Source organism: Enhydra lutris, unplaced genomic scaffold (genome assembly GCF_002288905.1).
Source record: "Enhydra lutris kenyoni isolate GAN:26980312 unplaced genomic scaffold, ASM228890v2 scaffoldscaffold1, whole genome shotgun sequence".
NCBI lineage: Eukaryota > Metazoa > Chordata > Mammalia > Carnivora > Mustelidae > Enhydra > Enhydra lutris.
In genome coordinates, this window is record NW_019154085.1 from 40,560,742 (window position 1) to 40,582,046 (window position 21,305).

The 21,305-nt window shown below is 50.5% G+C and overlaps 1 protein-coding gene across 1 annotated transcript in view; it reads left to right on the forward strand.

Moving 5' to 3' along the window:
• The window catches only part of LOC111144439 (EF-hand domain family member D1), a 40,527-nt gene that overhangs the window by 14,634 nt on the left and 4,588 nt on the right, over positions 1 to 21,305 (forward strand). The window contains exons 2-3 of the mRNA XM_022498750.1: positions 8,634 to 8,781; positions 15,491 to 15,625. Coding sequence (XP_022354458.1) covers positions 8,634 to 8,781; positions 15,491 to 15,625 — 283 coding nt within the window. The remainder of the gene's footprint in view (positions 1 to 8,633; positions 8,782 to 15,490; positions 15,626 to 21,305) is intronic.

Genomic DNA, 21,305 nt, shown 5'->3' on the forward strand with positions numbered 1-21,305 from the left:
GCTGACCTATTGTCTCCCTGTCACTGGCATGTTCCCTTGAGGATGGTCATGGGATTCCGGTTGCTTTGTTTCCACACTGGGCTTCTGGCATCAGCGGAAGAATTTGCATGTAGCTGAAACCTCCCTGTGTGCCCCTCACTGGGTGGGGAGGACCTAGGTAGAGGGAGCAGCCCTCCTCTGAGGTCATTCCCTGCCCTCTCTTCCTGAATCCACAGGGCGGTCCCTGGCAGGGGCCGTGTACTCCCCTGCCATCCATTTGGGACAAAATAGATGTCCTGGGTCCTCTTGAAGGCACTGCCTCCCCTCTGCTGTCTTATGAGGTGCTGAGCACACAGTGGGTGGCCCAATGCCTCTCTGTCCTGCCTCCCCACCTTCCTTTATGAACTGCCGGACACTGTCCGAACCGAGGCTGCAGGGTGCTATGGCTGATGGGTGGGAGGGACCCAGCCTCCACTGGCCTCCTACTGCCCGCAAAGAGGCTGGCCTCTACCAGAAAAGGAAGGATGTTTGCTAAAAGTGAGCCCCTATGACACAGCTTGCGCTCACCGCCCCCCCTCCCACCACACTGCCACCATTCCTGCATCCCTCCATAGCTAGGACCAGCGTGTGCTCCCCAGCTGGGCCTGCACCCTGGGAAAAGTCCATCCCACACCCTAAGCTGAGAGGTCTTTCTGAAGAAGCAGCCTTCTGATGTCGCTTCTCTGGTTCCAATTCTTTGGAGGTTGCTCCCATCCCCCCCACCCCCACTGCCCTTAGGAAGACACAGAACTCCCAGAATACCTCCTGGGAGTTGGTTCCCCCCCCCCCCCCCCCCCTTTCTGGGACATCCTAGCACCTCTGGACTGGTGACAGTGGCTCCCTCTCTTGGCTCTGCACTCGGTTTCCTGTTAGTTCCTGCTCCTCTGTGCCAACCGCCTCCCTCCACTCCAGCTCTGCCCAAGTTCCGGCCAGATCCGTGCTCAACAGCCTCTTTGTACATCTGCCTGCCTGCTGGGACTGGTCTTTGTGCTCTTATGCTCTGGAGAGGCCCCAGGTAGACGGGAGCCAGGTGGTGAGGGAGGGCAGATGAATGGAATGGGGAGCCAGGAACTGATTGGAAATCAAAGACTCTGGGCTCAAGCTTTTATGCAGACTTAACCCTCAGAGTCCCCATGTCGTTGTTGTACCTGCTCCCCCAGCCTTCCTGGGGCCTGCTTACTCTTACTTTGCATATACTTGTAACACTTGGAGATGTGGTTTCTGGGCCTGCTCCCAGCCTGTAGCAAATTGGAGGGAAGGAAGGAAGGAGGAAGGAGGGTAGGAAAGAAGGAAGGAAGGAAGGGAGGAGCCCATGACTTGACAGCCAGAGAGGATCCTCCAAGGATAGGAAACCAGAACCTCAGAGAACAGAGCAATGAGGGAGATTTGGAAGAGAAATGACAGTCCTGTGACGTTGGGGCATCCTGAGACTCCTCTAGAAAGGCACAGTTCGAGACAACCCAACTCGGAGAACCAGAGCGCCCCGGAAAGGCCCCTGGCTTTGGGGATAGTCTGACACTCTGTCTTTCTCTGACTTGAAAGTGCCAGGGCACCATAGGGTAATGTGAAAATGTATGGTTTTAATTCAGCCTGGCTGGGGCAGGCTGGGATTCTACATTTCTAACAATCCTGGGTGACCTTGAGGCCCTGGTCTGGGGACCACACCCAGAGTCGCCGGTGCCTGCCTGCTGGAAAAGGCAGTGTTCGATTTCCATTCAAGGCCTTTCTCTGTAAAAGAAAAGCAGGGGAGTTCCAGTGTACTGGAACAGAGGCAAGCCTCTCAGCACTGAGACATTTTCTGGGGCACTGCCATCCTCCTGTGAACCAACCCCCCCCCCCCCACACACACACACATTGCTCCCGGCTGGGATCCCTGGGGAGTTTCTGATGGCTGAGCCTCCAGCAGACAAAGGCGGCTGGCTTCTTTTTTCCTTATTGGCAGGATTATTCTGGTGAGGGGAAAACCAAGAAAACCCAGGGGCTCTGCCCAGTGGAAGCTGAGAGAGCAAGTGATTCATGGAACCCGGAGGGGCCAAGTGCCCGGTGGACACGGGACACCGGCCCCTGTCCCCTTGTCCCCTTTACTAATGGACCTTTGCTGGGGCCAGTCCAGGCACCTTCCCAGGGCCTGGGTAACCACAGAGGTGGGCATGCTGGGTGAGGGGTCTCAGCCCATTCCCCTCCACCCACTCCCCCATCCAGGGACGGCCCAGTTAGTACAGAGCCATTCGGAGTAAGCCCTGGCAAGAGACCAGGCCTCACACAGCCTGGGCTGGGCTGGCACTGTGCACGGGCTTCCTGGAGATTCTGCATAAGGGGCCTCGGCAGGCTGTGCATTTGGGTTTCGCCCAAAATGCTGAAGACGTTGACAGCTGTGTGAGGCCCACTCGAGAGAGGGCCGCTCTCCAGAGCTGGGGCCCTGCAAGCCGTCTCCTGCTTCATGGCTGCAGACAGGTAGTCCTTTTTAAAAATAGCTCCCTCTCCTTGGCTGCCCATGGGGTGCCCGGGGGGCGGGGGGAGTGTGGGTGTGTTATCTCCCTGCCAGGTATCTCCCCAAGCAGGTGGCAGGCCTGGGTGTCAATGCCCGCCATGTCTGCAGGGCTATCCCCGGGGCTGATGGGACTAGAGTCCCTCCCTAGCAGATGCTGGAGAGTATAAAGATGACAGGGACTGGGACGCCTGGGTGGTTCAGTTGGTTGAGCAGCTGCCTTCGGCTCAGGTCATGATCCCAGCGTCCTGGGATCGAGTCCCGCATCGGGCTCCTTGCTCGGCAGGGAGCCTGCTTCTCCCTCTGCCTCTGCCTGCCATTCTGTCTGCCTGTGCTCACTCTCTCTCCCTCTCTCTCTGACAAATAAATAAAATCTTAAAAAAAAAAAAAAGATGACAGGGATTGAAGATTTGTTAAGGCAAAAAACATGGGAGAAGTTTCCCAATTCAGAGAATGGCTAGAAGGAAACCCCAGGAGGCAAACAAGGGTGCAGGGGCTCGAGTTTTTGGATGGTTTTTCTTTACTATCCTGGCTTGTCTTCAATAAGAAAAATCTGGGTTAAAATTTAAATTATTGCAAAAAACTGGTATTAGGAGCTAAGATGTTGGTAGGGGAGGAGCCAAGGGCTTAAGGGGACTCCAGCAGCCTGCAGGCATTTGAAAGACTGAAACTGTGGGGAGGGAAAGGGAATATTTTGATGGTTTGAAATAGAGGGAAGGGAATGCAGTTTAGGCCAGGCTTGTAAGGAGAAAGCAAGCCCCAGATGGGCCTGCAGTTTACCCTGAAGCCTGGTCCCACACCCCATTGTGTCAAAGGCTTTCTGTCCCCGGTAGCAGGGGGTTGGGGACCTGGGGGAGGTGTCTTGGTGGGTGGGTCTGGCCTGGACAGGCTGTTCTGGGTGCCGTTCCCTTTCCATGGGGCTGGGTTCCAAATCAAAAGGAAGGTGATTTTCTTGAGGGCAGGGGAGGAAGCAAAGGAGGTTTCCAGAATGCAGGACACAAATCCAAATGCATTCACCTTTCCCACCGGCATGAAAGTGGGATAAGTTAGGCAGTTTGCACGTGGCCTTGTCTAATGGGACTTCCATGCTGGACTGCTTGTGGCAAGGGCTCTGAGCTGGCTTCAGATGGCTGTTTTGCTCCCTGGCCTCACCTCCAGCTTCCTGCAACCACCCCGACCCTGAGATGTGATAATGAAGTCCTATAGGCTTCAGAAAGCCCTTTGTCTTTTTAATACCATACTTTCCCAGAAATCTTCTCTCTGCTTTTGCTTTGAGGGGCAACCTTGCCATTCTGTTAGGACTGCCTGAATATCAAGTCTTCTCTCCTCCCCTCCCTTGCCCCAAAGTAATTCTCGTGACTGGGTTGCTTGGCCCAGGGCACGGGCTGTGGGCTCAGGCATCAGGCGAGGGGTCCTGGTGACCTTGGGCTGGTTGATCTTGATGGGCCCCAGGGTCTTCTCAAGCTGGACAGTCCTCCATTCCTCAGAGCAGTGCTGGAAGGTTAAATCAGAGGAAACTTATGTGAAGGGCTTGCCTGGTGGGACTGTTTCTGCAGATGTTTGTAAGATGGCAACCTTGGTATTCTTTTGGTCCGAGATGAATGCCTGTCCATGCGGGAGGGGTCTCCTGCACCATGCTTTGAGACCAAAATCCACGCACGTTCAGGACTCAGCAACGTGGCTCCTATCATTTCTGCCAGAGTCTTCAGGTATAAATTGTAAAAGGTGTAAATCGGACAGTCCCACGAGTGGTCTGTTTGTTGGGGACACTGAATGTGCGCTCTGCCCAGGGCCCCCACCCCACCCCACCCCCGCCGAGTTGTGGGGCAGGTAGTGGAGACTCAGTCCGTGACCATTCCTGCAAAGCAGGGCGCCTGCTGGGAAGTCCTAGGTTCATTCTCACCCGCAAGAAGTGGCTTTCATGGCACACTTCTGCTTTTTACCATCTATCCAGGGGGGTGAGTAATGACCACTTCACAGAGCTATCGGATTAAACGAGGTGATTTGCACACGGCCCAATGCTGAGTAAGAGCTTGATAAACCAGAAACACAGGCGGCTACTGTTAATTCTTCCTAGGGCTGGTGTAAAGATGAAAGGATGGGCATGTGAGACAACGCTGCGAACCGCAGAGCTGACCAGTCGGAGCTGTTAGCTTGAGCTTGACCTTGAGCCCCACGGTGCTGTGAGAGGAACAGAAACAACAGAAAAGATGACGAAAGGGCCCTGGGAGGCTTTTCCTGCTTGTCTTGCAAAGCCAGGCCCTGAAGGAAATGACCACGGACCACCCCTTGTAAAGAGGGTCTCTGTGAAGAGGGAAGGATGCCCTTCTCGGTTATAAATCCCAGCTCCACAGGGAGGGGTGAGGACGCCACTCATGTGTCACTTCATGATCCCACCAGGACTTATCCCTGCTGGCCCGGGGAGTGAACCCCGCTTTTCCCGGCCCTGCTCAGCTTTGGAGATGACCTTTCTACACCTACACGCCGGCTTTCTTCCTGTGCCAGGCGGATGGCCCGCTGTACCAGCCAGATAGTCCTGCCTGGCGGTAGCTGGAGCCCTTCCTTCTCCCTGGGACTTGGCCCGCTGGGGTCCTGGGCTTCTGCTTCCAGGTCCTGACTCAATCACAGTTGTCACACTGAAAGATTTCTGCCCATTGAAAGATTTCTTTAAACTCCCTTAACCTGTTTCCAGACTTTGCTGAGGCCCTCTCTGAAGTACTTGTCCTTTTTCGTAGGCCTGGAGAATGTTTCGGGCTTGTGGGCCTAAAAGAAAGTTTTTCCAAAACTTATTTTTTATTTTTTAATCTTTTTAAAAGATTTTATTTATTTATTTGAGAGAGAGTGAATGTGAGAGAGAGCACAGGGGGAGGGATAGTTGTGGGGGAGGAGAAGCAGACTCCCCACATCTGAGTAAGGAGCCAAGATAGGAGACTCCTCCATGTGGGGCTTGATCCCAAGACCCTGAGACCATGACCTGAGCCGAAGGCAGAAGCTTAACCGACTGAGCCACCCAGGCATCCCTTTTCCAAATCTTGACTCCTATGGGTCAGAACCCCAGAAGAGAAGGAGAAGGCTGACTTCTCAGCCTGCGAATGACCCCACACTGACAGCCCCACTGTGCTGGGGGAGGCCTTACTTGCTGGAGGTTGTGAGCAGCGAACGCCGCTCCGTTCTTCCCCTGCTAGGTGAGGACCAATTCCTACGTGTTACCTGACCTGTTCTTCTCTCCTCCTTTCCAGCTTCTCTCTGGTTCTGGGACCCTCCCCGCCCCCACATACCTAGGCTTTTCGCTGTTCCCTTTCTCTTCCTGTTGAGACCTTACCCTTTTTGCTTTTGCCCCCAGCAATTCCCATCTTAGATGCATGCCCTTCTGCACGCTGGTGCTCCTCCTCTCTGCAAACTTGGCTGAGACACGCACTGGGGAGAGGACATTTATTCAGAATCCCAGTATAGTTGGTACCATCGTGGTAGTTTAACTGACTGTCCTTCTAACCTTGAATTGTTTCGAGAGGCATTTCCCAAAGCATTTTCCTTGGAACACCAGGTTGCCAAGATGTGCCTTCTTCTAGTGGAAAGTTCCCGAACACAGAGCATTGTGTGATCAGATGAGTCTGTGTTCTCTGTTTCCCAGCGGTAGGTTTCAGATGACCATATGAAGGCTCTGGAAAGTTCCACACTAAAGAAACCTGTTTATTTTGACTAGAACTCCTTGTAGCAGAGGCTGTCCCTCAAGCCTGTTCGTAAGGGCTCTTCTTACCTCAGGTCTTACTCTAGTTGGCTCTTTTTCGCAGAAAGCTCTTCCCTGTGTTGGTTCATATCCTTCTCTGTTATGTCCACACACACAGCCCAGCTCTTTCTGCTCTTCGGACACGTTTCTGGGAAGTTGAAATGCATCATGGGAGGACAGTGGCCTGTTTCCCAGGGCCAGATACTGCTGGTTCCTTTCACTCCCATCCTTGCACGAGGTCTTAAGTCCATTAACCTTCTTGGGTGCCCCCCACTGACTGGGCCCATATCCCGCAATGTGTGGGGCCGGCCTGGAGTGGAGAAAACTGTCACAGGGTGGGGAGGACTGTGGCTCCCTTCCTTCAGGATTTGGGATCTTGGGAACACAGCTGCTACATTAGGAAATACCCAGCAGGGGGAGGCGACATCTACTGAGTGCTAGATGACTGACAATGGGGCTATTGGCTCTCAGAGAAGGAAGGGGGCAGCTCCCTGAGCTTGGGGTACAGAAAGGCCACTGAGGACCGCCGGGTGGTGGGATGTCCATTCAGGGTGGGAGGAATGGCATGAGTCGGCTGCTGAGGCTGGAACAGAGCACGCTGAGGAGTTCTGGGCCTCAAAATTCCACCAGCCCTCCAGCTTCGATTTCTGATTGCCCACAGGCTGCATTCCTTGGTGGGTGGTGGTGTGGCTGCCAACAATGGTGGGCTTTTGTTGTTGGGAGGGTGGGGTGGGGGCTATAGATAGTGAAGGAGCTGGATTGGTTTCTCTCTTTTTACTGTGGGGAAAATACATGTAAAATTTGCTGCCTTGACTGTGTAGGTGGGCCGTTTGGTATACATTCACCCCCTTGTTTGACCATCACTGCATCTTTCTCTGAACCTTTTTCTCATCCCACACTGAAATTCTAACCCACGAAACAGTCACTCCCCCAGGTCTGGATAGCCACTGTTTTCTACTTTTTGTCTCTGCTTTGACTTTCTTGGTCCCTCACGGTTACAGAGTATTTATCCTTTTCTGTCTGGCTTATCTCAGGCCTGCCTTAATGTTGCCAGGGTTCCTCCCCGAGGTAGTGTGTGTCAGATTTTCCCTCCTTTTTATCATGAATAATATCCTCTTGTAAAAATATACCATATTATGGATATACTGCATTTTGTTTATCCGTTCATCAAAAATGGACACCTGGGTTGTTTCCCCCTTTTGGCTACTATGAACTGATTTGCTTTTTAATGCAAGGTGTTCTTACCTGGAGAGCAAGGGATCCCTGAGGAGCAGAAAATGGGAAGGACTTGAAGGGAGAAGGGGAAGGAGGTTCTGTGAGAAAACCTTGTCACAGCCCAGGTGTGTGGAGAAGTAAGGGGTGGACAGTTTGGCAGAAAGCAGAGAAGAGAAGGCTGAAGAAGGTTCCCCTCAGCTCAGGCACCAAGGGGTAGAGGGCAGGGCCAGGATCCCCCCACTGTGGTGAGGCTGGGTTTGTTTCCAGGCAGGGGGCACTAGAGGGACACCCAACAGAGATGCTGGCTTTGTGGTAAAATCCAGGCAACGGGGCAGAGCCTGGTCCCCTCTCGGAAGTCACTTGCACAGATGTGACCGTTTGGACCTGGAGGCTAGATGAGCGTGACGGGGTCAAGCATAAAACCGAAGAGCTGGAGCCAGGATAGCCACATGCAAGGGTGGGGACCAGCTTCCACAGGCAGGAGACCAGAAGGATGAACAGAGAAGGGCGTCTGTGTGGCTCAGTTGGGTGGGTGTCTTACTCCATTTCGGTTCAGGTCATGATCTAGGGGTCCTGGGATCGAGCCCCGGGGGGGGGGTCCCTGCTCAGCATGGAGTCCGCTTCTCTGACTCCTTGTGCTCCTCCCCCTGCTCCCTCCTGTGCTTGCTCTCTTTCTCGCTCTCAAATAAATAAATAAATGGGACCCAACGGGCAGCTTTTGGAATTGCCCTCTGGGAGAATGTCGGGGATGCCCAGGCTCGCTCTGCGACTTGTTGCCCAGCCTCGGGAGGTTTGGTCAGTGTTTGCTGACCAAAACTGGGGGACATAAAGGTAAGTGGGCATGTTTTTCATCCTCAAGAAACTTACAGCCTCATTGAGGGGATAAAGGACATAACGACAACCGTGTGGAACAAGATCCCCTTTGAATCATGTTGTGCAGTGCCCAAAGGCGTTTCAAGAAGGGGGTTCCTTCTGATCCTGTGACCCGGGTGGGCACGGCCAAGCAGCAGGTGACTGCATTATTTTCCAGTAAACGTGGCCAAAAGAATTAGGTGTCCTATGACCAAGTGTCCTGTCATCCTGTGTCCTATGATCAAGTGTCCCGTGATCCTAGCCATGGTGGTCCCTGTCCTGTGATCCTAGCCATGGTGGTCCCTTGTTAGCATCCTTCCTTTGCCCCTGCAGGTATGATGCTGGACGGGATGGCTTCATTGACCTGATGGAGCTGAAGCTGATGATGGAGAAGCTGGGTGCTCCCCAGACCCACCTGGGCCTGAAAAATATGATCAAGGAGGTGGACGAGGACTTCGATGGCCAGCTCAGCTTCCGCGAGGTACCCTTTGGCCCTGAGCCCCTGTGCGGAGAGCCCCTGAGAGGAGCCCCACAGTTAGGGGCCCCTGGAGCACAAGTAGCTTTAGCCTCTCCAGAGTACTGATTGGACAGTCAACCTAGAGTTCTTTTAAAGATCTCTTTAAGAAGCTCGTGAAGCGTGATTCGTGGGGAGAATGGTCGGTGAGCAAATAGAAAGTCACTGTGCATAGGACAACCTCCTTTGGGCGAATGTTTGGGTGTTGAGAAATTCTAGAAGGATGTTTACCAAATAGTGGATATGTGTGCAAAGTTTTGGTAGATTTATAATTTCATACTTTCTTAGATATTAAAACTTTAAATTTTTACAATAAGCTACTTAAAGATGATCAAAAAGCAATTAAACGAAGGCTCTTACTCCGTGCTCCTGGAGCTCCCTGTGTCCCCATAACAGTCCAAGAATGGGCTTTTCGGCCTTAGAATCCCTGAAATTGCAGGCAAAATTTCCACGTACAGATCTCTCTGGAAGAGTACAAGTAGATTCAACGTCTGATCTCTAAATGTGTGAGAACTTTGGTGATAAGGCCGTTTCTGGCTGCGGGGAGAGTCTCAAGGACACTGGGTTTCTTCCAAGGCAGGGATGCAGCCCCTCAAGGAAGGGTTCCATGTCTTATGTGCTTGAGTCTTACTGTGAAGCCTCCAGTCGTGTCTGTGTGCGCTGGTGTCAGAACAGGTTTGGGGACAACATCCGGGCTCGAAGCTCCGAGCATTAGCAGTCCCATTCTGTCCTATCTCAGCGGGGCCCTCCGGGTCTGGGACTAGAGAGCCCTGTCCTTGTTTCCCGGTGTGTGACCTTGGTTACTCCAGAAACACTGGAGTTCCAGCATCCTGGTTCCTGATGGTGAGAGCTTTGCCCAAGTACAGGTTTTCTCTCCAGGCTCACTAGGGCCCATGGACGTTCTTCCTAAGGTCCCCGGGGCTGAACCAGCAGCAGTGAGTCCCCTCCTCAGCTGTGGTGAAACCAGCCTGGCCTCTCCCTGCCCACAGATCAGCTCCAGATCCGCCCCTTCTCTTCCTTTCCTGAACTGGCAGATGCAGAAATAGGAGATCCCAGAAAACCTGTGTTGGGCATAACCCTCAGGATATTCTAGGCCAGGCTTCTCGTTCCAGAGCTAAGGAGCTAGAGGGCCAACACGGTCAGGACTTAGCGTGAAATCACGTTCCAGCTCAAGGCTGGACTTGAGCGGCAGGCTCGGTGCCCATAGCCTCCCCTCGTCAGCTGCCGTTCTCGCCTCCACAGCTGTCCCTCTGGCTCCCCCGCCTCTCATTCGTGCTGGGCGCTGGCTCCTTCAGCCCAGCTGTCCCCGGGGTAGAGAAGGTAAAAGCTCTCCCGTGGGTGAAGCTTTGGAGGCAACACCAGGGAAAGAGCGTCTGTGGCACATTGTGACCTGGGGGGAACAGAAATCGAGAAGGTATTGAGAGAGCTGTGCAGGTCACCGGCCAAGCAAAGACACAGTCCTAGGAGCCACCCAGACACACTCCCTACCAAATCCAAGATGCTTGGTTTGCTTTTCTTAGCTGCATGTTTGGCCATTTCCCACAGAAATGCCCACAGGTGGACATCAGAGGTTTGGAAATCTCTGAAGTATTCCTGTTACCCGCATTTCAAAGCCTCAGTGACATTCCTGTCAGTCCTTTGTTGCTCTGAGTCCCATTGTGGTCCCATCTCTAGCAGTTGTGCCCAGAGGGGCAGGATTTGGAGGTGGGGATATGTTTGCTGTAAATACTCACAGCCCAACCTCCTGGTTTTTTGGTGTTTTTTTTTTCTTTTCTTTTCTTTTTTTTTTCAAATTTTATTTTTAAATAATTTCTACACCCAACATTGGGCCTGAACTTACAACTCCAAGATCAAGAGTTATACATTCTTACCAGTGGAGCCAACCAGGCGGTCCATTCTGCTGATTCCCACCAGTATTGGGAGCCGCTGGCGTGCTGGTACTTTGGTTATGTAATGACAAGAGGCTTCTAGTCAGAGCTCAGTCTCCACACAGAGCTGCATACCTTGAGCAAGTTATTTTACTTCTGGGCCTCCATTTTTCTGTCTTTAAAATAGGGGTGTTGGGATGCCTGGGTGGCTCCGTCGGTTAAGTATCTGCCTTAAGCTCAGATCTTGATCCCAGGGTCCTGGGATTGAGCCCTGTGTCAGGCTTCCTGCTCAGCAGGGAGTCTGCTTCTCCATCTGTCTGCTGCTCCCCTTGCTTGTGTGCTCTCGCGCACTCTCTCGCTCTCTCTTTCTCTGACAAATAAATAAAATCTTAAAAAAAAAAATGCAAGTGTTAAAGGGCATCTGGATGGTTCAGTCGATTAAGCTTCCAACTCTTGATTTCAGCCCAGGTCATGATCTCAGGGTCATGGGATGGAGCCCCATATCTGGCTCTGTACTCAGTGGGCAGTCTGCTTGAGATTCTCTCTCTCCCTCTCCCTCTGCTCCCACTGTCTGTCCGTCTCTCTCTAAATAAATAAACTCTAAAAAAATATAGCCGTGTTAATAGCTTTCCCTCAGGACTGTTGTGAGAACGGAGTTCTCTCTCCATGCTGGAATCAGTTGGAACTCCTGATGACCAGTGACAGAGAATGCCAGCTCATTTACACAGGAAAAGAACAAACAAAAACTCTCAGCTCCCGTAGACAGGAGATGAAGTGGAGGTGCATTGGGCACAGTAGTGCAGCATATTTCTCTGGTCAGAGCTCAACCATGCTTTCTTCTATGTCCACCTCACCTTTTCTTTCCACATCGCATGTTCTTCCTGATGCCTGCCAAGATGGCCTCCAGCAGCTGCAGGTTCCATTGTCCCAGGTTAGCAGCCGTGGGGGCCTGAACCGGCCTCAGCTGGCCTCTGAATGCTGCTACTGGGGACGTGTCCCCACCTCCTGGACCAGTCATTGCAATCAGGGGACTGTGACTGGCTGGGTCCCTGTCATGCCCCACAGGGCATCATAGCCAACAGTCCCACCATCAACATCATGTGGGGGCCAGGTTGCCAGATAGACAAAATTGCTTACTTCTATAGTTCTTTCCTCACAACCTGGCATTTAGTAGGCCCTTAATGAATGCTTCTGTTCTCTTTATTTCTCTTTGGATTAACTTGACCAAAGCAAGTCACATCCACATCCCCGCTAAGCAGGAAGCCCGATTCGAGGCTTGATGCCAGGACCCTGGGATCATGACCCGAGCTGAAGGCAGAGGCTTAACTGACTGAGCTACACAGGTGCCCCTCCATTATATCTCTCTTAAAGAAAAATTGCTCCGGGGTGCCTGGGTGGCCTAGTAGGTTAAGCCTCTGCCTTCAGCTTAGGTCACGGTCTCAGGGTTCTGGGATCGAGCCCCACATGGGGCTCTCTGCTCAGCAGGGAGCCTGCTTCCCCCTCTCTCTCTGCCTGCCTCTCTGCCTACTTGTGATCTCTCTCTGTCAAATAAATAAATAAAATCTTAAAAAAAAGAAAGAAAGAAAAATTGCTCCAAGGCCAGATGCGCGGTAGTTTTGTACAAAGGTTGGGTGATGGGTTTACTGGATACCTGTCTGTACTGGGAATTATGGGTTCCAGTCTCTCCTTCTACCCTACCTTCCTTTGGGTGGGGCCCTGGCTGGTGTTAGGGTTGCTCATCAGCGTCATTGTTGATTGGACCATGGATGGACCCCTGGCGGGACTAGGTCCGCTAGATTCCCTGTCCTGGGAATTTGAAATTGGGGTGAAGTACTGCAAATTGGTTCTGCAGCTGACTGTTCCTTCAAGAATAAGTCAACATTTTTATATAACAAAATCCTCCTCTTTGCTTAAGCCAACGAGTTTGTTTCTGTCACTTGTGATCTTAGAGTGCCGATTCAGGGCAAATGTTTGCATTACCGGTCCGGGCCATGAAATTACGTTTTTCTTTTTTTTAAATTTAGGGGTGCCTGCATGCGACTCTTGATCTTGGGGTCATGAATTTGAGCCCCATGTTAAGAATAGCACTTACTTAAAAAAGAAATTAAATTTAGACATTCTTTAAATTTATCAGATGTGTTTGTTAGCTTGTGCCTGAAATTACTGTTTTAGCCTTGTTAGTTCTCTCTCTCTGGTTCTTTGTTTTCTGCTTCTTCTCTCCCCCCTCCCTGCTTTGCTCATAGTCACAACTAGGACACTTTCCAATTCCCCACAACATACCAGTCTTTGTAGACTATAAATAGGAAGACAAACAAGGCTGGGCAGTCAGAGAAATTGTCATTCAGGAGTTGGTGATTACAATAAAATCAAATGGGAATGCCTGGCATGCTTTTCTGGAAGGCTGAACATGTACAGGTTGAGCTGGATTTTTCTTTTTTTTACTTTCTTTAACTGGCTGGCGTCAGGACCCCTAAATTAAGACAGGGCTGCTTTGGTCCTCCGTGAGCGGGCAGAGTGAAAGTGAGCACACGTGGAGAAAAAGATCCATGAGGAATACTTTAAGCTGCCTGTAAATACCACATACACTGTAGATGTGAGAAAAATGAATCTCAGGGATAAGGACACACTGCCCCGCCCCCCACCAAGGTCACTTGGATTTTTGCTAAGCTGGGGCCATTCTCCATCTTTTTTTTTAAAGATTTCATTTATTTGACAGAGGGAGAGACAGCAAGAGCGGGAACACAAGCAGGGGGAGAAGCAGGCTTCCCACAGAGCAGGGAGCCTGATGCGGGGCTTGATCCGAGGACCCTGGGATCATGACCTGAATCAAATGCAGATACTTAATGACTGAGTAATGACTGAGCCACCTAGGGACCCCCATTCTCCATCTTTCTAGAGCTGCCTTCCCAGTGTGGAGGGGCTGCCTATTTTGTATTTGCCTCGTGGAGCAAGGGAGGGATGGGGGAGATGTTTCTGTAAGCTGTAAATATTTTAAGGGTGGGCAGGGTCCCAAGGGACAGGTTTTCACTCCTTCCCTCTGCAGATGGCTCACATTTCCATTGCTGACATTTTGGCTACTGCCTTCTCTTCATGAGAGCCCGACTACAACCATCCCCCTGTAGCCCCCTTGCCCTCCATCCTGTTCTTGGGAGTCTCCCCTCCGAAGGGCTCGTTTCCCAACACTTAAGAGCCCATATTCTGGCTCCAATAGTCTGCAGCAAACTGAGTCTTTGCCGGCCTCTAGTGAGGAAGTTTGAAGCTGCAGGTGGACAAACCCGTGGCATTTCTGTGGAGCCAAGTGGCCCACTGCAGCCTTCGCAAAGCTACATATTGGAGAATCCTACTTCATCCCTTGCTTCGCAAGAATTACAAAGACAGGCTTATCCGCATGACATTTTGGGGTTAGTGGTGGTAGAGGCTGAGACTTCCATTTAACGAAACACACTTCCCTCTAGGGACTAAGAGTCTTGGCAGGAAAACACACCCAAGCTGGAATTTGGAAAGCCCGTTGGAGTTGTTTGCCCCCTCAGTCTACTTTAGATAATGTCCTTTTCCCTTGGGGAAACCATTTTTTAGAGGGGATGGTCATGGAGGAAAAAAAAAAAAAAACTCCTGAAACCTCAAAACTCCCCTGGAGACCCATGTGTTTTACATAGCACCGAAAACCTGGAAAGGCCTCTTTCAGTGCTGACTTGGAAAAAAACAATTATAGAAGTTTGGACAATGGTTATTTGACAAATAAATTCACCAAAATTCTTTAGAGAAGTAAAAGTCTAAAATCATCTTGGGGAAGGGCTGGAAGATGGGAGACTTGCCTTTTCAGTCTCGCTTATTTATTTAAAAATGTGTCCTGTGGCAGGGGTAGGGGGATATATCCTGGGTAGGCTTTTTAGAACAAATTGGCTTTAAAGATGAATGCATTCAGGTCACAATTTGGAATCTGGAGGAAGAGGATGGATTATTCCATAAATGGTGTGGAGATCGCTAACTAACCATTTGGAAGAAAATAGGGTTAATGATCAACCTCCCAGGATCAGAATAAATTTCAAAGATTAAATATTTACACGTTTAACAAAAAAGGAGTCATAAAAGCAAGAGACAAAAACATAGGTGATTGTTTCTGTAACCTTGGTGGCAAGAAAGGTTGTTCTCAGCATAACACTGGTATGCCTGTGAGAGAGAAAAAAAGACTGATAAATTATATAAAATTTTTAGAAGTCAAAAATGATCATAAACACAATGAAAAGGTAAGTGATAGCTCAAGTATTTGAAACATACCAGTTTCTGTAAAGATCTCTTAGAAAACACTTGGGAGGGGCACCTGGCTGCCTTAGTCGGTGGAGCATATGACTCTTGATCTCAGGGTGGTGAGTTCGAACCCCACACTGGATGTAGACATTACTTACAAAATAAAATCTTGAAAAGAAAAAAAAAAAAATAGGGGCACCTGGGTGGTTCCATGGGTGAAAGCCTCTGCCTTTGGCTCAGGTCATGACCTCAGGGTCCTGGAATTGAGCCCCACATCAGGCTCTCTGCTCCTGGGGGAGTCTGCTTCCTCCTCTCTCTCTCTGCCTGCCTCTCTGCCTACTTGTGATCTCTGTCTGTCAAGTAAATAAATAAAATCTTTTAAAAAAAGAAAAAGAAAAAAAATAGAGAACACTAGCAAAAGCAAACAATCTAATTGGTCCCACGCACGTATTGACACCCTTTCTCGTAGGCTTGGCAATCATGCCTTTCCCCTGGGCTGGAGGGGATCACTGTAAGTCTTCGTGAGGTTGACCTGGATTCTGATCAACCCTTTCCTGCAGTTCCTGCTCGTATTCCACAAGGCTGCGGCTGGGGAGCTGGAGGAGGACAGCGGGCTGATGGCGCTGGCCAAGCTCTCTGAGATCGATGTGGCCCAGGAGGGCGTCAAAGGTGCCAAGCACTTCTTTGAAGCCAAGGTGGGTGTTTCCTTCTTGTGCAGGACGGTCCTCCATCCCTTCACCCTGCCCGACCCGAGCTCCCAGTCAGTGATTGCTTCATTCGCTCGCCCAGGACAAGCAGAACAACAGTAGCTTAAGTGTGTATCGTGTGTGATTGAAGGGGAACGAGTGTGTCTGCGTGCAGTCTGAAAACGAAAAGCAAAATGGAAAAACAATCAGATGGCACATGCGTTCCATTCTGGTTTCTGATTCAAATGGGTTTGCTGATACAAGGTTCCCGATCGAGTCTGGATCCAGACCTCCCAGAAGAACTCCTGTCTGCCCTGAGCTGCAGTTGAATTACTGGAGCAATTTCCTGAACCTTTACGTCTTAAGTGCCTGTGTGTGAACGAGCAAACAGTGGGGCCAGAGGAGGGAGCCCCGGTGGCCTGCCCCCTGCCCCAGTTTGAACCAGTATTTGCTCCACTGACAGTGATACAGGGGTTGGGAAGCAGTCTCCAGTGCATGGCTCCAGAGCCTTTCTGGCTGCTTCCAGTCATTCACACGTTCATCCCGTCATCAGCCACTTACAGAGAGCCTACCCCTGGCTGGGCGCTGTCATTTTCATTTCCCCAGAGCATACCTGCAGAAAGAGAAATCAGAGAGCCTTCCAAATCTCCAGTCAGCCAGAATGGTGCAGTGGGGAGGGCTGCCTGGGGTCAGGTCCTGCCTCCTCCACTGACCCGTTTACCACTCTGTGCCTCAGTTTTCTCATCTGTACAGTGGAGGCGATAACAGGATGACCATGAGGATTAAATGAGCTCACATATAGAAAGTGTTTAGGGGCACCTGGGTGGCTCAGTCGGTTAGGCATCTGCCTTTGGCTGGGGTCATGATCCCAGCATCCTGGGATCGAGCCCCAGGTCAGGCTCTCTGCTCAGTGGGAAGTCTGCTTCTCCCTCTCCTTTTGTAACTCTCCGTGTTCACACTCACTTTCTCCCTCAAATAAATCAAATCTTAAAAAGTGTTTAGCAAGTGCCTGGCTCACTGTGAGCACTGGGTATGTGATAGGAGCTGTTGGGACTCCCTCCCATCCCAGATGGAAGCCAGCCTCTTGGGGAGTGATGGCTTATTCCAGGAGCTTGCCCAGAAACGCAGTGTCCCTGGCAACCATCCTGGCCATGCTCAACCCCGAGTAGGACTGGCTCCTTGCATCCCGTGATGCTGCTTGGAGACAGGGTCAGTCATCATTCTGCCAGTATGCAGACTGTGAATCATGGTGAACCCCTGACACCTGAGTTCCTCCTGCTATCATCTGAGGACTTGGGATAGGCCAGCCACTCATGGCATCTTCAATGCCAGCATTCTGTGTCCAATCCTGAAAGTGGTTTGGCCCTTCCTTCATGACTTAGCATTGATTCAACACAGCCCTGGGGATGCCAGGCACAGTAAACTCTGGAAATACAGCTCCTTCACAAGGAGCTAGTAGACAGAACTTTTGCCTTCCCCAGGACAGCGCACATAGTCTCATGAGGAAAACAAACTCTCAGCCTTGAAAGAGAGGGAATAGAGAGGAGGGATAGATGGGTTCTGGAAGGATGGATCCTCTCTAGTCATCGCCCGATAAGCCAACACTTGGAGATCTTTGGGTGATGGCCATGGGCAGGGGTCTGACATTGAGACCCAAGTTTAGCATGACACTTTTTGGGCCACTGCTGCAGCTCAGCAAACCGTGCTCTTGTTAAAAGTCTGCACGAAGTCTCTGGAAACCATGAAGGATCTTATGACCTGACTCTGATCCTTGTTCTGGCCTTCCTCGCCGCCCAAGCATATTTCTTCAGTGCTGCCATGCCTTTTCACCCCTGGGGCCTAGTGCCTGCTGCTTCATTTCTCTGAAATACCCAACCCAAAGGCCCATTTCTAGAAAACTCTATTCCTTTCATGTTAAAGTGTGGAAGGAGCAGAATTTGGCTGCTTTTCTTGAGAAAGTCTACCCTCTTCTGTGTGCCTCTACTACGAATAGAAGTGGTACTACAATTTATCTGTTCAAGGGGTGCCTGGGTGGCTCAGGCGGTTAAGTGTCTGACTCTTGAGTTCTCCTCAGGTCCTGATAGGCATGGAGCCTGCTTGAGATCCTCTCTCTCCCCTTCCCTCTGCTCCTCCCCTATTCTCAGACATTTTTGGTGAGAGTGTAGAAATGGTCCCAGCTTTACGGACAGCAGTTTGGGGCTGGCTGTGAATGCTTTGTATCATTTATTTCTGGGATTCTGCCCCTAGGATTCTATCCCTTAGAGGCACTCATGTAAATAAACGTAGATGTGTCACAGGGATTTTATACAGCATCAATAGAGAAAAGTTGGAATCAACCAAAGCTTCCATTATCAGGGAATCGAGTCCCTGGTGGCACGCCCGCCCATTTGCACACTCTGAGTGTGGACAGATGTACGAAACAAAGGAAGCAGAACATTATGTTTACAACCCAATTTTGTTAAATACTAAATCCAACCTGGCTAATTACATATCTGAGTATTAGTAATAGCTATGACTGACTAAGGGACTGCTTTTTTATATTTTTGGAATGTTTTATAAGGTGCGTGCACAATTTTTATAAAGAAGAGAAAAGATGAAAAGAATAGCAATGAAATGTTTTGAACTTGTCTGTCTGCCTCCGCAACCCAGACTCAAAGGCAGAATGGGTGTGTTATCTTTGTAATTACAGACCTGGCATGTAATGGCCCTCAATAAATGTTTGCATGAATGACGAGTCCAGGGAATCATCACTCAGATTTGGGAGAGGGCCATAGAGGAGCTGACATTGGCGACAGATGTTAAGAGATGAATGGGGATTCACCTTGTAATCAAGGAGGGGAAGGCGTTCCTGCCGTGGGAACACAAGCACAAAGGCTCCAAGGCATGGAGGGTAACGAATGTTGGGAGGCTGGCCCCCAGTCCATACCGGATCCAGGTGCACGGAGAGCTCTGGTCTCCCCTGAAGGTCAGGCCTCTCCAGCCTGCTGACCACCAGAAAAATCTGCAGACCAGCTTCTCGGGTCTCCTCCCCTCCCGCCCCCCAAGACCTACTTGGGATTTCCCAGGGTAGGGCCCGGAAAACGTGGAGCATAATGGGCTCTGCGCAGCCTTGCCAGGGAACCATGGTGGCAGGTGTGGGGGGCCCTCCGGGGGCCTCTGCCTGACCAGTGCTGGGCACTGGGGAGAGGCTGGAGTCAGGGAGGCTTCCACAGATGTCCAGAGAAATGTAGGTCCGTTGAGGGTAGCGAGTGGGGCTGGGGAGGATCCCAAAGAACTAGCAGTCTCAGTATGTATGAGTGCGTGCTGGGAGGTGAATAGTAAGATGTTCCACCAGGGGGCGCCTGGGTGGCTCAGTGGGTTAAAGCCTCTGCCTTTGGCTCAGGTCATGATCTCGGGGTCCTGGAATCGATCCCCGCATTGGGCCCCCTGCTCAACGGGAAGCCTCCTTCCCCCCTCTCTCTCCACCTACGTCTTTGCCTACTTGTGATCTCTCTCTTTCTCTCTGTCAAATAAATAAAATATTTAAAAAAATATTCCTCCAGAATGAGGCTTGTGGAGCTGTGTAGAGAGGGGTTGATGATATTTTAAAAATAGAGACAGGGACACACCCCTCCTGTGGGAGTGGTTTGAGGAAGGGGATGGCAGGCACTTTGATTTGAAGGACACCGTGGGGGCGCCTGCCTGGCTCAGTAAGAAGATCATGTGACTTTTGATTTCAGGGTCATCAATTGGAGCCCCATGTTGGTGTAGAGATCGCTTAAATAAATTTAAAAAAGAAGAAAATGGAGGGCACAGTGTTTGGTAGAGTCTCATTCGTGTCCTGTGGGACGGAACTTGGTCACACCTGCATAGGAGAGTCCAAAATGCCTTTCTTCCTGGGAACCCACGTGTCTGATTATAATTCTGCTGCTAGGAAGAATGGGGATGTTAGATATTGAGGGTCGTGGAGTGATCTTTTCACGCATGTCCGTTGCCAAACCGAGCACTGACAAGAGCTGGGATACCATTACCCTGACTGGGCTTTCTTCTGGAGTCAGGGTGGGGTCCGTCTCCACAGACCCTTAGGGCATGCGCCTCCTTGGAGGAGGAGAGAAGGGGGAAATGAACACTTCACGGACCACACAGACAAGGGGAGACGACCACACAGACAAGGGGAGACGCCTTCACAAGATCCAAGTACCACCTTGAGAATTAGAGGAGACTGTGGGGAAGGAAGTGAGCAGAGATAAGGAAACCCAGGAAAAAAATGCCATTTTGGAGGACAGGAGCACTTTCAGGAAGAGGTGAAGTCAGATGAGGCGGGGGGGGGGGGTGGCTCTGGCAAGTGGGTCATTGGAGACTTTTGAGAGAGCAGGTTCCTTGGTGGAGGGCAGATAGCAGTAGGATAAAAGGTGAGTGGGAACTGGGGAGAAACAGCTTGACTTTTCTGTGTAGACGGCTGGCAGAGGAGGTCTAGACAAAGTGGGAATGGTAGCTTGGAATCAGAGAAGAACTTTTTTTTTGTTTTTGTTTTTAACCTAGAGTAGACAGATGCTTTTAGAACCCAGGGAAGTGGTTCCCAGAGAAGGAAACATGATGAAGACACAGAGTGGGGTGATTGGCGAGACAGCACTCACAGACCATAGAATCAAGGAGACTTTTTAAAAAAAATATTTTATTTATTTATTTGCCAAAGAGAGAGCACAAGCAGAGGGAGAGCAGCAGGCAGAGGGAGAAGCAGGCTCCCTGCTGAGCAGGGAGGCTGATGCGGGGCTTGAATCCAGGACTCTGAGATCATGACCTGAGCTAAAGGCGGATGCTTAACAACTGAGCCACCTAGGCATCCCAACTTTTTTTTTTTTAAAGATTGTATTTATTTGAGAGGGAAAGTGAGAGAGCACAAGCAAGGGGAGGGGCAGAGGGAGAGGGAGAGGGAGAAGCAAACTCCCCGTGCTAATAAGCAGGGCTCAAATCTAGGACCCTGAGATCATGACCTGAGCTGAAGGCAGATGCTTAACTGACTGAGACACCCAGGCACCCCAAGAGGTAGCTTTTATAGTGGAGAACAAGGACCCCAAGTGAGGGAGTTGCAAAGGCCCCTCCCCCTCTGACCTAGCCAGCAGTAGTGGGCAGGTGGACCTTAGGTTCATGTCTTATCTAACATGGGAGGGGGAGAGGTGGTGGCATCCCACTCTGCAGATGAGAACACTGAGGCTTAGACAGTGACAGTGGTTTGTTGGTGAATGTTTAGCAACTGGCTTTCTGAACAGAGTATGCATATACATAAATCCATATGTTTTTATAAATTTTAATGATATAAAGGATAGATAGCACACAATTTGCAAATAATAAAGTGTACACTACTTTTATTATAAATTCCACATGGTCTGTTGATTATCAAAGAATGGTTCCTTAATTTTTTCTGGGCTCTGTATCTGTTGCCAGCCTACGGTTGCAACTGACAGAAGAATCTAGGTCCAACATGAGTATTGGTTGATACTTTAACTTAATTCATAAGAAAAAATGAATGAAACTCAATTTCATTCATTCCTCAATGATGTGAGCAACTTTTTTGCTGAATTTTAAAAAAGATTTTATTTACTTATTTGAGAGAGAGAAGAGAGAGCTCATGGGTTGGGGGAGCAGAGGGAGAGGGAGAAGCAGGCTCCCCACTGAGCAGGGAGCCCCATGTAGGCTCCACCCCAGGACC